The sequence below is a fragment of the Lepisma saccharinum genome, chromosome 12 (genome assembly GCF_977018435.1).
Source record: "Lepisma saccharinum chromosome 12, izLepSacc3.1, whole genome shotgun sequence".
NCBI classification, from domain to species: domain Eukaryota; kingdom Metazoa; phylum Arthropoda; class Insecta; order Zygentoma; family Lepismatidae; genus Lepisma; species Lepisma saccharinum.
The window spans coordinates 58,960,437-58,975,819 of NC_139240.1; the positions used below are offsets into that span (position 1 = coordinate 58,960,437).

Below are 15,383 nucleotides of genomic sequence, written 5' to 3' on the forward strand. Positions count from 1 at the left end.
AACTATGTTTCTTTGCCTTTAACTATCTCACTTTCTACTTTCACTTTCTTATCTCCCTGTCCCTCTCGTTGATTTGTTTTATTTCTTACTTTCATCCTGTGTCTATTTTCCTACCTTTCACCTTGTATATCTCACCCACTCTCCTTCCTACATCTGTCTATGTCACCGTGTCTCCATATCTGAGCCTCTGCTACTGTCTACAGAGCGTCTCAACCTTAAAAGTCAGTATGGGTTAAATGGAGCGCGGCGTTGCCAGATCAACAAACGGAGGCGCATCGAGTCGCTGTTAATCGCTACTGATTCCTACAAATTTACTTATATCGTATAGGATATGTTCAAAATCTATGTATTTGATGTATTTTGGGAAAAAAAAACTATAGTTACCTCAAGATTTGCATGTAAATGTTTATATTTCGACGTAACTATTTACTATTTTACATTTGCATTTTATGTGTAATACACGCAACTATTGTTACATCTTTCGTTGAATGCTGTATCCTTTACATAAACAGAATTAAATGCGAAAACAAACATTAAGATATATTTTTTACGGAAAATAAAGTAATAACAAAGTGTGCTCACGTACCTTTAAGCGTAACTACAGTCCTCGTCTGGTAATCACGTTACATCCTCCAAAAAATCTTCTGTTTCTTTTGATGGACCCGGTTCCATCGCATTTTCTCGTTCTGGCATTATTCTGTTTCCCCATTCTTTTCGACTTCTTTTTTGCCGGTGTTCTGAAAGGATCTTTGGTTTCTTCCTTTCGTATTCTGTATATAAGACGTTCGGAACACTTCGTAGCATTAGCCGTTCTCTTGTCTTTTCCAGCTTCTCTATCCATTATTAAACGAAATATGTAACTTCCATGCAATCCACAATTATCACACAGCACACTGCACTTCCTACGAACGGGCACTTGCACCTGCCTCCAACTGAATTGTAAACTCTGTGGCGCGCAATGAAATTGTTACGCGAGACAGCCCGCGTAAACAAACTACGATTGTACAATAAAAAAAGGTGGTGTGGAGTAACAATGCATTCTAAAAATAACTTCAAACAATGGTCAACACTTTTCTCGCTTCGTCTGCACGTGTATCGCGACAAACCGAAAAGTTTCTCGCTAACCAACTTTTTCGTGTTACGGTCTGATGATTTATACAAAATATCCAATGTATATATATATAACTCTCCTCGTAAGCAAGTTAATTCACTCAGGCGAGGAATATCATATCTACAAACATCATAGATCCCGTAGAATAAAAACTGGCGAAGTTGTTCAAGCGGTTTGATATTTATGGCTTTTGAAGTATTTACTACAAAAAATTAAGCGTTTTGCAAACTTGCATAATTATGGAAATTTCAGATCACATTAATTTATGACAGGTTATATAATGCCGTCATTATATAGAGCATAAAAAACTCTACAGGATAATGATTTTACTGTTTGAAATTTATGACTTTTACATTTTGTTAATTTTGTAACATCTGGCAACGCGGCGGTGGTAGAGGAGGACAGAGCTATTGGCAAGACTCATGTATTAGAGAGAGAGGGAAGTACTCCATTTACTTCCATACTGACTTTTAAGGATGAGACGCTCTATATAGCCTCTTTACTCTTTCTCTCTGTTTATCACAACTTGTTTATATCTATTCCCCTTTCACACAGCCAGTCTCTTTGTTGCGCGTGGCTCATCCTGTTCATCATTGTTGATGTCGCACACACACACACAGCCACTTTCCTTGCAATTTCGTAGGGTAATAATTTCTGTTTTAAACCTGGAAAATGTAATGCGTACCATACGACAAACATCATGATAATACAAGCTGTCAACGCTGTCGTACGTACAGGGGGCTGATGAGGCTACAGCCCTCTTCGAAATTTTAAAATAAAAACGGTGAAGAATTCAGGAAAGAACAAACTTCCCTTAACTTCAGTTAACATTGTTGAGAGTGGAATTTCTAAATATACTAAATATATTTCTTGTGTATGCCGCCCCTCTTGAAGGCAGGTATCCACGTTTACAATTCCACCCCCCCCCAAAAAAAATCATGCGTACGCCAGTGGGCTATCAGTATATTGATAGTCCACGTTAATTCGATTCTCTAAGAGTGACAGCAGACGAGATAATTTGATAGAAGTACATCTCCATAGTCTTTTAGGCAAATTTCATCTCCCTGTTCACATCGGTTCCTAGGATAAAAGAGGTCGCTTATTGTTCTCTTCCCAGTTTTCCTGATTATTGAATCAGATGCGAGTACCTCCTAAATGCTAATGAGGTCAGGTGACCTTCTAGGCACTTTTCTCCATCCAGGCCGAAGAGAAAGGGTGAATTAAGTTCTCTCAAGAGAGATTGAAGCAAGTTTGTTATCCCAGGCTGGATCTCGGTAGCTTTGAAATATTAATCCGGTCCTAATGGGATTCCGGGGTAACTCGACAGCGAAAAAATATTGACAGCTCCATCAATCTATATGAAAGCTTTTCCTCTCCTCTATCCTTCAACTGTTTGCATTTTGGATAATGGAACGGGATCAGAAGGCGAGCTGAGAGGACGCTATAAGCAATACAAATGTTCAATAGCAGTTTTAAACTATACTGCTGGACAAAAAAAACCGGACACCTTAATATTTGACATCTGAATTGCAATTACTTATGAATTACGCTCTCAGTTAAGTATTGAACAATTGAACATTCATTATTGAACATTTTGCATAGTTTTCCATTTACTATTTATTTATTTATTTACTCGTATTTACTTATTTGGGACACCTAGTAGGCTCAAAATTAATTTCATGCAATTTTGTTTTAATTTATTGATTTTCAATTCCTGTTGATGTTATTTTGTTTAATGTCTAGAGAGGCATGAATTTTGGTTCATAGTAACCATAGTAACAGATATTATTGATATTGTCATTTCTGGTGGTTATCTTGCAAGTGTATTGTAAGTTTGCTAGCTTGAAAATGAGACGTGAAGAGGTAGTAAAAGCAGTAGCTCTTCGTGATGATGGTCGTATATTGCTAGGGTGCTAAATATAGCACAAAGTACTATCAATGAAGCTCTCAGACGGTATGATGCAACTTGTTCCTATGGTAGAAGACCGGGTTCTGGTCGGAAACGATGCACAACAGCACGGGAAGATCGTTTCATGTGTATCATAGTCTTAACGGAACCATCGTACGACTTCAAATATTGTGGCACGGCGTTTGAGAAATGTTCATAGAGCTGTGGTTTCTTCACGAACAGTTCGTAGAAGACTAAATGAAAGTGGTTTATCATCTCGGAGGCCGGCCACACGTCCCAGGTTGTTAGCACGTCACCGGAAGCGAAGACTGGAATTTGCTACACAACACTTACATTGGAATGTGGAGCAGTGAGAAAAGGTTTTATTCTCCGATGAGTCAAAATTCAACCTACGTTCATCAGACGGGTGTGAACAAGTGTACAGAAGACCTAGTGAGCGTTATGCACAATGTTGTTTCGTTGAAATAACACCCTTTCGAGGCGGTGGTGTAATGGTCTGGGGAGGTATTTTTTTACAAGGACGTACAGAGTTGGTTCTTGTAGAGAATGGGGCAATGACAGCTCGCAGGTATATTACAGAATGTTTTGCAGATCATGTAGTACCATATGCACCATTCATAGGCCCAGATTTTGTTTTTATGCATGACAATGCGCGTCCTCACATTGCAAATATTGTCACGGAGTACCTGGACAAAGTTGGGATTACGCGATGAGAATGGCCACCACAAAGTCTGGACCTAAATCTGATAGAGCATGTCTGGGATCAACTGAAACGACATATCAGAAACCGCGCAATAGTTCCAGGAACAATTGAAGAGCTAAGACTTGCTATTCAAGAAGAATGGGAGCAATTGGACCAATAAGTGATTGCCAACCTTATTCGAAGTATGCCACGGAGGTTACAAGTTGTAATTGATGGCAGGGGAGGTAACACCCGCTACTAGACAGCTTATATACCCCACCAGTAGCACTTAACAATATTAAAACAAAATATTGCTAAGATTTTTTTTTCTAATTTTTTTTGGTAGTTTTCTGTAACTTTCGTTTATGTTCTAATTTAACTTATTAACAATAAATTTTAATTTGCTTTCTGTTGAATATATTCAGGTTTTTTTATTTCCAATAATTTCTGCAACATTTAGTAAGCCTTCGAATCAGAATTTATGCGTTATCACAAAAAATGCAAGTGTCCGGTTTTTTTTGTCCAGCAGTATAGTTGGAACTGGTTTTGCTATTAATTCGGTCCCTGGCCATAAGATCCGCACAAATTTTGAGGTGGACGAGTTTTCTCTTTTGATCCTGTTAGGGCATGCCTAAAGAAAGGAAAAAAAATCTTGGGTAGACATCTGACATACCGGGCCCAAGTTTTCTAGGGCCCATAAATTCAAGATGGCTGCTGCTTCACGCACCAGCAAATGAAATCGACCATAACTCCTTTAAAATTGGTTTTTGACAATTTTGCATAGAGACATATTTTGTTCAGAATTGAAAACTGAAGAAAAAATATTCTTACAGTTTTTTCATATCTTGCACTGTTATGGAGAATTCCGTGAAGGAATTCCGTACCCTTTTCTGCGAGGATTCTAAGCAATAGTTTACACTTTACTTGACATTCCGGCATATAAAGGGCAAATAATTACTGCCTGTGATACATTGTTGATGCCTACTATTGTGGCGCATGGCCTGTGTGACGTTATACGTTAAAGATGTCTGCCTCTGAAGACATTAACAAAGAACATCGACCATGTCTCCTTATCTCCTTCAGAAGTTCGTCGAGTTTTTGAATGAAGGGAAGCCATGTGTATGGAGGATGCCTTCATTTTGAGGCATGCAATCATAAGTATAATACTAGGTGTTTTGCTGGACAATGTGTCAAGAGAAGGTACATGGCGTCTGGAATCCAAGATGGCCGTCACGGAGGTTCTGAGCATAAAATATTGTCCATATCCTGATATACAGTTTGTTTATCAGATTTTTCCAGAGGCATTATCTGTTAAAAATAGCAAGTGAAAATATATTATTACAATTTTTGTAACTACAGTAGTGTCCAAAAGTTAAGGATGACGAAGATATGAGAAAATGTGTTATTGGTCAGAACTGCACAAAACATAGTGAAAGTTAATCAAAACGTTACATGAATTAACAATTGTTTTTAGTGTGAAGACAAGAAGTCCAAAAATCAGAAAATTGAAAATGGCTTCCTTAACAAGAAAAAGGTTTCTCTTGCATCATGTCTTCATTAACCTCTTGTCTGTGAGGAAGTAAAATATATAGATATTCTCCAGAATCTAGTATTTCTTTAGTTTCCTAACGGCTCATTGTTATAAAAGTCACGTTTTCTCGATCAGTTTTCAATACCGAAGCACAGAGACTCCCCAGGTGCAAGTTTCTTTAGAAACCTCCATACATCCGGGGCACTGGTTCTGGTGACGCCAGGTTTATGCTTGAAATATAGCAGTGCCATCTCTTGTCGATTATTATAAGTACGACTGATATCAATATTGCGGGTGACGCCCCTCAGCGGATTATTTTGAACTTCTTGCGGAAAGTAGTTCCCAGGAGGATGTTTTTCTCCCTAAGCTAAACATCGTATAATACGTTAATCTGTGATAATATCTTTAAAAGGGAAGCTTTATCTGAATTACTCCTAGATGTCGCGGTTATTCCATGCATAAATTTTAACTCATTGTAGTAAATCATTTAACCTTAACTGAAAGCAAAATTACATAACAAGGGAAGAAATTGTGATCTATCACACATTAACTACTTTTTTTTCAACCGTTTTTACTAGCGTAAAAATTTCGTCGATTTCTCTGAAGAAACTTAAGTCAAATTAACAAAATTCCTACTTTTATCATGGTTCACTCGCCTGGATAGTAATGTGATTTCCTCTCATGGATTATTTTCCATTATTTATACATCATCTTCGTCCAATGTTGGTCAAACTGCAACTTCGACAAGATCGCTGTATAAAGAAGCGAATTACGGCCTACTGAGACAAAGCACGCTACGACGCCCAGGTCTGGAGTTCGAATCCCGACATGGGCTTGGTTGTTCTCTCTGAGAGATTCTCACCAATCTCATCTTGTAATCTTTCCTCATCTTCGAAATTAGGCAGAAGTGGCAGAAGAACAAATTACAATAATGCAATCAATCAATTTCATTTTGCTTTTAAATACCGTGGTAACAGATAGTTCACTGGGCAGTTTAGTTCCCCGAAGATGAGAGTTACTTAACTCTCTTCTTCAAGGACCTCGACTGAAATTCAATGAGAGTTATCTCACTTAACTCTCATCTTGAAGGAACTAGACTGAACTTCATTGAGAGTTATTTAACTGAACTCTCATCTTCAGGGAACTAGACCGAAATTCACTGAGAGTGATTTAAGTGAACTCTCATCTTCAAGGAACTAGAGTGAACTTCATTGAGAGTTATTTATCTGAATTCTCATCTTGAAGGAACCAGATCGAACTTCATTGAGAGTTATTTAACTGAACTCTAATCTTCAAGAAACTAGACCGAACTTCATAGAGAGTTATTTTTCCCGGGTTCGAATCCCGGTCGGGCTTGGTTGTTTGTGAATGTCCATTCATCAATTTCATCATTTCATCACTCATCCCCATCTTCGCAAATTAGCCAAGAGGCACAAAACGCGAAGTAAAATAAACTAAATCAAATCAAATCAATCAAAGAGAGTTATCTTACTTAACTCTCATCTTCAAGGAACTAGACTCAACTTCATTGAGAGTTATTTCACTTAACTCTCATCTTGAAGGAACTAGACTGAACTTCAATCAGAGTTATTTAACTAAACTCTCATCTTCAGGGAACTAGACCGAAATTCACTGAGAGTGATTTAAGTGAACTCTCATCTTCAAGGAACTAGAGTGAACTTTATTGAGAGTTATTTATCTGAATTCTCATCTTAAAGGAACCAGATCGAACTTCATTGAGAGTTATCTCACTTAACTCTCATCTTCAAGGAACTAGACTGAACTTCATTGAGAGTTATTTCACTTAACTCTCATCTTCAAGGTATTAGACTGAACTTCTTTGAGACTGATTTAACTGAACTTTCATATTCAGAGAACTAAACCGAAATTCGTTCAAGGAACTAGACTGAACTTCATTAAGAGTTATTTCACTTAACTCTCATCTTCAAGGTACTAGACTGAACTTCTTTGAGAGTGATATAACTGAACTTTCATCTTCAGAGAACTAAACCGCTGAACTTTCATCTTCAGAGAACTAAACCGAAATTCGTTGAGAGTGATTTAAGTGAAGTCTCATCTTCAAGGAACTAGACGAACTTGATTGAGAGTTATTTATCTGAACTTTCATATTTAAGGAACTAAGCCGAAGTTCATTGAGTATTATTTAACTGAACACTTATCTTCAAGGAACTAGACTGAACTGTATTGAGAGTTATTTAACTGAACTGTCATCTTAAAGGAACTAGACTGAACTTTGTTGATTTATTTCACTTAACTCTCATCTGCAAGGAAGTAGACTGAACTTCGTTAAGAGTAATTTACCTTAACTCTCACCTTCAGGGAACTAATCCGAAATTCGTGAGAAAATTAAGTGAAGTCTCATCTTCAAGGAACTAGACCGAACTTCATTGAGAGTTATTTATCTGAACTCTCATGTTTAATGAACTAAGCCGAAGTTCATTGAGAATTATTTAACTGAACTCTTATCTTCAAGGAACTGGACTGAACTGTATTGAGAGTTATTTCACTTAACTCTCATCTTCAAGGAACTAGACTGAACTTTGTTGATTTATTTCACTTACCTCTCATCTTCAAGGAACTAGACTGAACTTAGTTGAGAATGATTTAACTTAACTCTCATCTTCAAGGAACTATACTGAACATCATTGAGAGTTATTTCACTTAACTCTCATCTTCAAGGAACTAGACTGAACGTTGTTGAGAGTGATTTAACTTAACTCTCATCTTCAAGGAACTATACTGAACTTCATTGAGAGTTATTTCACTTAACTCTCATCTTCAAGGAACTAGACTGAACTTAGTTGAGAGTTATTTCACTTAACTCTCATCTTCAAGGAACTACATCGAACTTCATTGAGAGTTATTTATCTGAAGTCTCATCTTCAAGGAACAAGACCGAAGTTCATTGAGATTTATTTAATTCAACTCTCATTCTCAAGGAACTGAACTTCACTGTAACCTTGAGAAAATTGAACGAAACAAGAACGTGGCCACCATTTTGTGAGTTTTTTACTTGTATTTTTCAGGGCCAACACTCCAGACGCCCTCGGCCTGAAGTGCAACGAGGTGTGGGTGGTCTCCTGCATCCTGTTCGTGTTTTTCGCCTTCATCGAGTACGGGTTCCTCCTCTTCATCATGCGTTTCCATCCCAGTTGGAGGAGCAACAGGGTAGCCCACGTGGGTCTCTCGGACCCCCAGAACACGGCCTTCATCCCCTTGAGCGACCTGCGACACAGGAAGTCCAGCGCGGCTCCGGAGACGCAGGTGAGGGTGGTGGGAACTAAGTATTTCCTCTAGATCCAATTGTGCTTTCTCATTTTATGTAGTAGTGTTTTTTTCTTTCTTATTGCGTCACTTTTAACTGTCATAATTACGAAATGAAATGTGTGATGATTACATGAAATGAAGAAACACTTGCATAAGTACGTACTTCCAAGGCGGGATTCGAACCAAAAAGTTTTTCGTTGCAAGATCATTAGTGGACAACACAAGTTGCATGCATGCACACACACGTATGTGTGTAATACGTGGGTAGGGAATTTAATAGTGGCAACTATCTAACTAACTCTCTAGCCTTCTTAAACCCGAAGGTTCATGGCTGCAGCAACACAGGCCTTCCATCTGTCCCTATCCTGAGCAAGATCTATATACTCTTTTTTCATCCCTACCAATTTCCTTTAGGTCCATCTCAACGTTGTCCCTCCATCTTCGTCTTGGCCTTCCTACAGGTTTCCCAACAAGAATCATGCAAACTCCTCTTTCCTCTCCCATTCATGCCACATGTCCTGCCCACCTAAGTCTTCTTGATTTAATTATTCTAATAATATCTGGACATGAATACAAATCATGTAGTTCTAAATTATGTAACCTTTTCTACTCACCTGTCTCCTCATCCCTTTTAGGTCCAAATATTTTCCTAAGAATCTTTCTTTTAAAATACTCTCAATTCATTTTCCTCTTTCAATATAAGGGACCAAGTTTCACATCCATATACTACTACAGGCAAAATTACGGTTTTGTATATTTTAACTTTTAGTTTCTTAGATATTAAACGAGAAGAGAGAAGTAACAAGAATTTCCTGAAATAAGCCTACTTTTTATTTCCTCTTTAATATAATTTTCATTTGTTAATATTACTCCTAAGTATTTGAATTTGGAAACTGGTTCAAACGAGTTGTTATCAATAATTAGATTTTGATTTTTAATTTACAAATGATGCGAAATAGATACCTCTCTGAAACTTTTATAGCCCTTTGATGTAATCACCAGCATTGTGTACAGTGTCTCTCAAAAGTTTTAGGACAACGACATTTTAAACTAGGCAACCCAATTTACACAAGCCGTTGGTGGGTTGCGTGCAGAGTTAGGCTCAATTTCAGGGTTGCCACATGCACAATAGATATTTATAAAATACGCGAAAGAAATATAAACAAGTATTATTGTATAAAATTATTAAAAATATCACTATTATATCGCAAATGACAAAATTCTTTCTGAAAGAAAAAAAATAGGTTTTCTAGTATTTCATCGCTGATGAGTCTACAGTAAGGAAAGGAGGTGAGAGGAAACGAAAGGTTACAAAGGAGAGGAGAAAGAGAAAGCGAAAGGAGAAGAGGAAAGTAGAGGAGAGAAGAAAGAGAGGATAGACGAGGAGAAGAGATGTAGTGAGGAGAATGTAAAAAGATTCGAGGAGAGATGAGGAAAAAAGAACAAAGAAGAGAAAAGAGGAGGAAAACGAGACGAGAGGAGAGGAGGAGACGAGAAGAGGGAAGTGGAGAGTAGGGTAAAGGAGAAACAAGGAGAAGAACGAAAAAAGATAGAATAGTGCAGTGGAGTCGGAAATCTAAGACGGGAAAGTAGATAAGAGGAGTGGAGAAGAGTGGGATGGAGATAAGATGCGAGAAAAGTAGGGAAGGCGATATGAGATAAAAGCATAACAGAAAGAGGGGAGAGAAGAAGGAGAAGGAACTGGAGAGAAGAGGTAGTTGCAGAAAATATCCTCTGAGCGTCAAGAATGGATGCATTGGTCAAATTATCGACATGAAACATTCAATAACATTTTGAAATGTATTGGAGAATATATTAGATCGGTGCGAAATGCCTTTTGGCTGAGTTCAGAGCAAGTTAAAATTTTCCATGTAAGATCTTTGATTTTACCTGCGATTACACCACTAAAAAAATGAACGTAATTTTTAATAATTATTCAATTTTTCTCCACTTCTCGGTTCGTTGAAATGGAGATTTCGTAATTCATATTTCCCCTCCCCCAATCGTTAATTCCAAACGGAATTATTCCGTTTCACACGGCGTGGACAATGAACACAATGGGATATATCTAAAACTTACGAAAATTTTCTGCCACCGGAAGGGTTTGAACCTATGACCGTCAGATTGACAATCCTAAACGATAGCCACTACCCTACAAGCTTTCGATCCTTAAACCAGGTAGAAGAACCACTACACCACGCCTTTACCTTCGAATGAAACAACAATTGTTTTTAAGTATTCCTGTCCCTCCAATATTGTAAATGTCGTTTGGTATACGTGTAGTTGAACTTTTACTTTAATTTTGATTTGCTTTCTTGTAGTATAACCGATATCTTCGAGAAATAATTTTCGAAGTGATTAAAAACGAGAATATTGGTAGTTGTGAAAATGCGAGATATTTCTTCTAACTTATTATTGTGATTAGACATTATTAATGGAAAATATCTAGAGCTTGAACATTACAGGACGATGTTCTTTTCCTGTGATACTGTAACAGACAAGATGCTTGTTTACTGATGCAAATCTTGTGTCCAGAACAGTCTTATGAAATGTATTTGCTGTTGCGTAAGGTAACACGAAATAATTACACCGTGTGCGAACTACCAAATCTGCGCAACGTTATACGTAAACAGGCGGAAAATTTTATTCATAAAATCATCTTACATTTGGCAGTATGTGTTAAGAGAACTCGTGGGACACTGTGTTAAGGTGCTGGACTAAATCCTTCTAATTTTCCTTCCTCGAAGAACAACAATTTCTAAGGAAAAGCAACAGTTATGCTCTTTCTTATTTCTTTTAAATGCTTACACTTTCCTTTAATTGGGTTAAAAATAAATAAGATTATTGCTTGCATTTCTGTCATTGACGTAGACCAGGTCCTTAAGCAGGATTTATTTGAGGGAGGGGCCAGACCCAATTATATATATATATATATATATATATATATATATATGTGTGTGTGTCTGTGTGTGTGTGTGTATACACACACACACACCATCACTCACACACACACACACACACACACACACACACATATATATATATATATATATATATATATATATACAGAGAGAGAGAGACAGAGACAGACATATATTACAAAATAGTTCAAATAGTGCGAGCGCCATTAAAAAGTCATGATAATTCTATGTTTAGAAAATAATATATTTATAAATTAAATGTTGCGTACTTAGAATTATTCATAAAATAAAGATCATGTCTAATTGTAAGTTAACAAAAAAACAATAATAAAGAGACATTTTCGCATCACGATTGCAGTTCGAAAAAGTCGGGACAGGGATTGAAAGTAACGCACTGTCCTGACTAAATCGGTGAATCGGACGTCTGGTAGCCTTGCATCAATGATTATAAAACTAAAAAGACCCAATATTGCAGCTTGAAGACTTTTGCACAAGAAACAGATTCATTTATGCAAGAGCAAAATTGAAATTTTTACACATTTCAAAAATCGACGATCTTATTTTCGTATTTATTTATTATTAGGTTCACATTTAAATATTTCAGAGTTCGAGGGGGGAGCATGGCCCACATGGCCCCTCCCCTGGGTACTGACCTAACGTAGACAGTGGAAGAGAAATTTTTGAGAACCTTTCTATTAAATTTAGTATTTACATTCACCTTATGCTCAGATAGGTTAAACCGTTTATTGACAACCGTGAACTTTTCGTTTAATAGATAATATTTGGTTTTAAACGATGGGAGAACATTGGTCGAATTTCCTTTCTTGCTCTTTTGAGAGAATATATACTTCTACAATAGCAATCGCGTTCGGAAACCGTGAAACAAATGACTTGGTTTTCAAAGGCAGACAAGCTTGGTAGTCTAGCTTGCTCGCGATTAAAGTGACTCACTTACGCTATTCAAGGCCGCTTCTTATCGCAACACTGTGCTTCGATGCACAATGTCTGCACCCAGCACGTTACAAGTGACCAGAGTCGAATTTTAAAGAGAATCTGAAGAATGGTAGATTTCATCAGAGGCGGCTAGGTAGGCATCAGCTCAACATGCAATAGTTTAAGTGATAATTCCTGACAAACAAAAAACCGTATTGAATAATTATTGGGTTAGTAATACGTGTATCCGCTTCTTTTTAACAATGTAAGCTCGAAGACAATCTGTATTCCATTTATTTATATTGGCAACTTGGTCAACCGGAGGTTATTTTATCGCCTTCGATGATCGAATTGTCTGATCGATTATTTTTTGTTTACCCAGGAACATGCTCCATAGGAGATTTCCGAGACCGGGTTACGCTACTCGCTCGTAGCTCCCCAATTTCTTCACGATGGTGGGTTTCTACCGGTCCCATACACAGGCCGAGAACCTAGAGAGTGAGCATAGGCGGACTCGAATCCATGCCGTTCTGCAGTCGGAGTCCAAAGCACAACTCCTTAGACCGCACGGTCACGGAGGAGGACTTTTCTTATTTTACCTTTGGCTAATCGCGACGATGAGGATGAACAATGAATAGAAAAATAAAGAAGGTCACGCACAAAGTAGAGGACGATCTTCAACCTCTTAGGTGACGAGTTCAAGCCCTAATTATGAGGATTTAAATTTCAAAATTATAAACAAATTGCCTACTTACACTAAACTTCTCATCAAGGCCAAAATAGTTTGTAACTGTGAAACTACCGCTGAATACAAATTGACATTTTTTCCATATGAGTAAGAATTAAATGTGTGGCATACAGAGATAGATGATACCTTTTGAGAAACAATTAACTGTATTCTGTCCCAGCATCTCTGGAGCAAAGCCGCCCATAACGGAAGAAAAGTGGAGAGAGGAGAGAGGGGATCGAGTGGACAGAGCGAAACAGTGCACGCTGCTGGGAAGGCTGGTAACTGAAGTGGGTTTCCTCCCTCCACGCAATCCCGTTCCTCAGTAGTCCAGTTTAGAGAGTTCTGCAACATCAAGTGAGGAGCTGAAGTGAGGAGCTTGCCTTAATGGATTTCTCTCGTAAGGCATGATCTTCACTTGATGGCGCAGTGTTGCTAGCTGCTTACTCGAAAAAATCACTAAGGTTTTTGGGGTAACCTAACCTAAAGCAAGGAGCTGGCAACCTTTTTCTCGCAGTGTTGTCAGCTCCTCACTCGAAAAAATCACCAAGGTTTTTGGTTTAACCTAACCTAAAACAAGAAACTAACAACTTTTTTCTCGCAGTGTTGCCAACACTACACCCGAAAGTAAAGCTCGGTGGGGCTTGCTTTAATGGTTTGCTCTTGTAAGGCATAAACCCCCCCCCCTATTTTCGGACACAGTATTACCAACATCTTACTCAAAAAAAATCACCAAGGTTTTTGGTCTAACGTAACCTAAAGCAAGGAGCTGGCAACCGTGCTTGAGGCTTGTTTTACAGTGCATAAAGCAAGGTTGCCAACCTACTGGTACTTTTGCCATGGCTTTTTACAAAAAAAAAAAAAAAAGAGAGAGAGAAGAGAGAGAGAGGGAAGAGTTAAACAGTCGACAGCCTACCTACAGCTTTTTTTTGTCTAACCTAGCCTAAAGCAAGGAGCTGGCAACTTTGCTTGAGGTTTGCTTTACAGTGCATAAAGCAATTTTTGCCAACCTACATATACTAAACAAGGAGAGCCGGCACTGCCGTAAAAGAGAGAGAGAGATGGATGGGTGGGAACACTGCACGGGTTCAACGTTATTAAGTAAAAATCGCCTTAATGGTTTTTTCTTGTAAGGCATGATTTCTATTTTCTCGCAGTGTTACCAACTCCTACCTACACCTTTTTTTTTTACTTGGCAAGGGCTAGGGAGAGAGAAAAACCTATAGCTGGGAACAGTAACGAGCGAATGCGCCATATCGTAATTTTCCAACTCCGTATATCGCGACCTTTGTAAACCTTTCTCGGGGGAACGATGTGCCACACACACACACACACACGCGCGCGTATTGTGACGCAAACAAACAAACAAAATAATAATTGTTGTTTTTTAGGATGCCTGGCCCCTATAACCTCGCCAGGGTGCGTGGTGCCCAACCAAAAATGTAAAAGGTTCTAACGGCTGCGGTTCTAGATAACCACACCTCTGTAGGGTTTCACGTGTTTTTTTTTTCTCAAACTTCTTATATATTTTTTTAAATTTTTTTACAGGGTTTATTAAAGCACATATTTGAGGAAAACAACGTCACCCATATATAAATAAACCCCTCAAACTAACACTAATTAGAATTAGCCTACAAAATTTTTCTCGTAAGAAATTTTTTTTTTGTAAACACTCTACCACCAACAGATCACATATAAATAAACATACCCCCCAAAAAAATGCGCTCCATGAAAAGTTGTCCTGTGTGCAAGATAACCATATCAAGCCAAAATTTTGCAAGACATTGTCGTACCTGCGCACCTGGTAAGCGTGTAACCGCTAAAAAATCATGTCCCAGGTGCGGTATACATATTACCATTAATAATTTGAAGAGGCATATAACATCATGCAAAGTTGTCGTCGGAGCACCTGTTCCACAACCGTCGACCAGCTCGACCAAGAGGAAAGCGGAAGCTGACTCGCCACCATCCGCCAAACGCGTCAAGCCTGTGTCGAAAGCGAACCAGTCTGCTTTCCAGCGTTTGTTAGAAGATTTTGTCATCACTTCGGAGGGCTCATGCGACGTGCGTAGCTTTTTGGAGAACGTGCAAGCCGAAATTATTTCCATCCTCGGCGATGCGCTTGCAACGCACTCCACCAAATTCTACGCATCGCTACGTTGCCAGTACAAGAAGCCGTCTGATGAAATTTACAGCTTCTGCCACAACACCAAGGCGAAGACGCTGCATCTGGCGGATGTCGACAACCTCGAGGTTATCTACAACCAGTTTGCCGAGGAGC

At 38.4% G+C, this 15,383-nt stretch overlaps 2 protein-coding genes across 2 annotated transcripts in view; both read left to right on the top strand.

Moving 5' to 3' along the window:
* The window catches only part of LOC145996501 (gamma-aminobutyric acid receptor subunit delta-like), a 169,645-nt gene that overhangs the window by 61,420 nt on the left and 92,842 nt on the right, over positions 1–15,383 (top strand). The gene's annotated exons all lie outside the window — the stretch shown is intronic.
* LOC145996552 (uncharacterized) overlaps positions 1–15,383 on the top strand; it is a 70,412-nt gene that overhangs the window by 4,926 nt on the left and 50,103 nt on the right. The window contains exon 2 of the mRNA XM_083133053.1: positions 8,281–8,518. Within this exon, the coding sequence (XP_082989179.1) occupies positions 8,281–8,518 (238 nt within the window). The remainder of the gene's footprint in view (positions 1–8,280; positions 8,519–15,383) is intronic.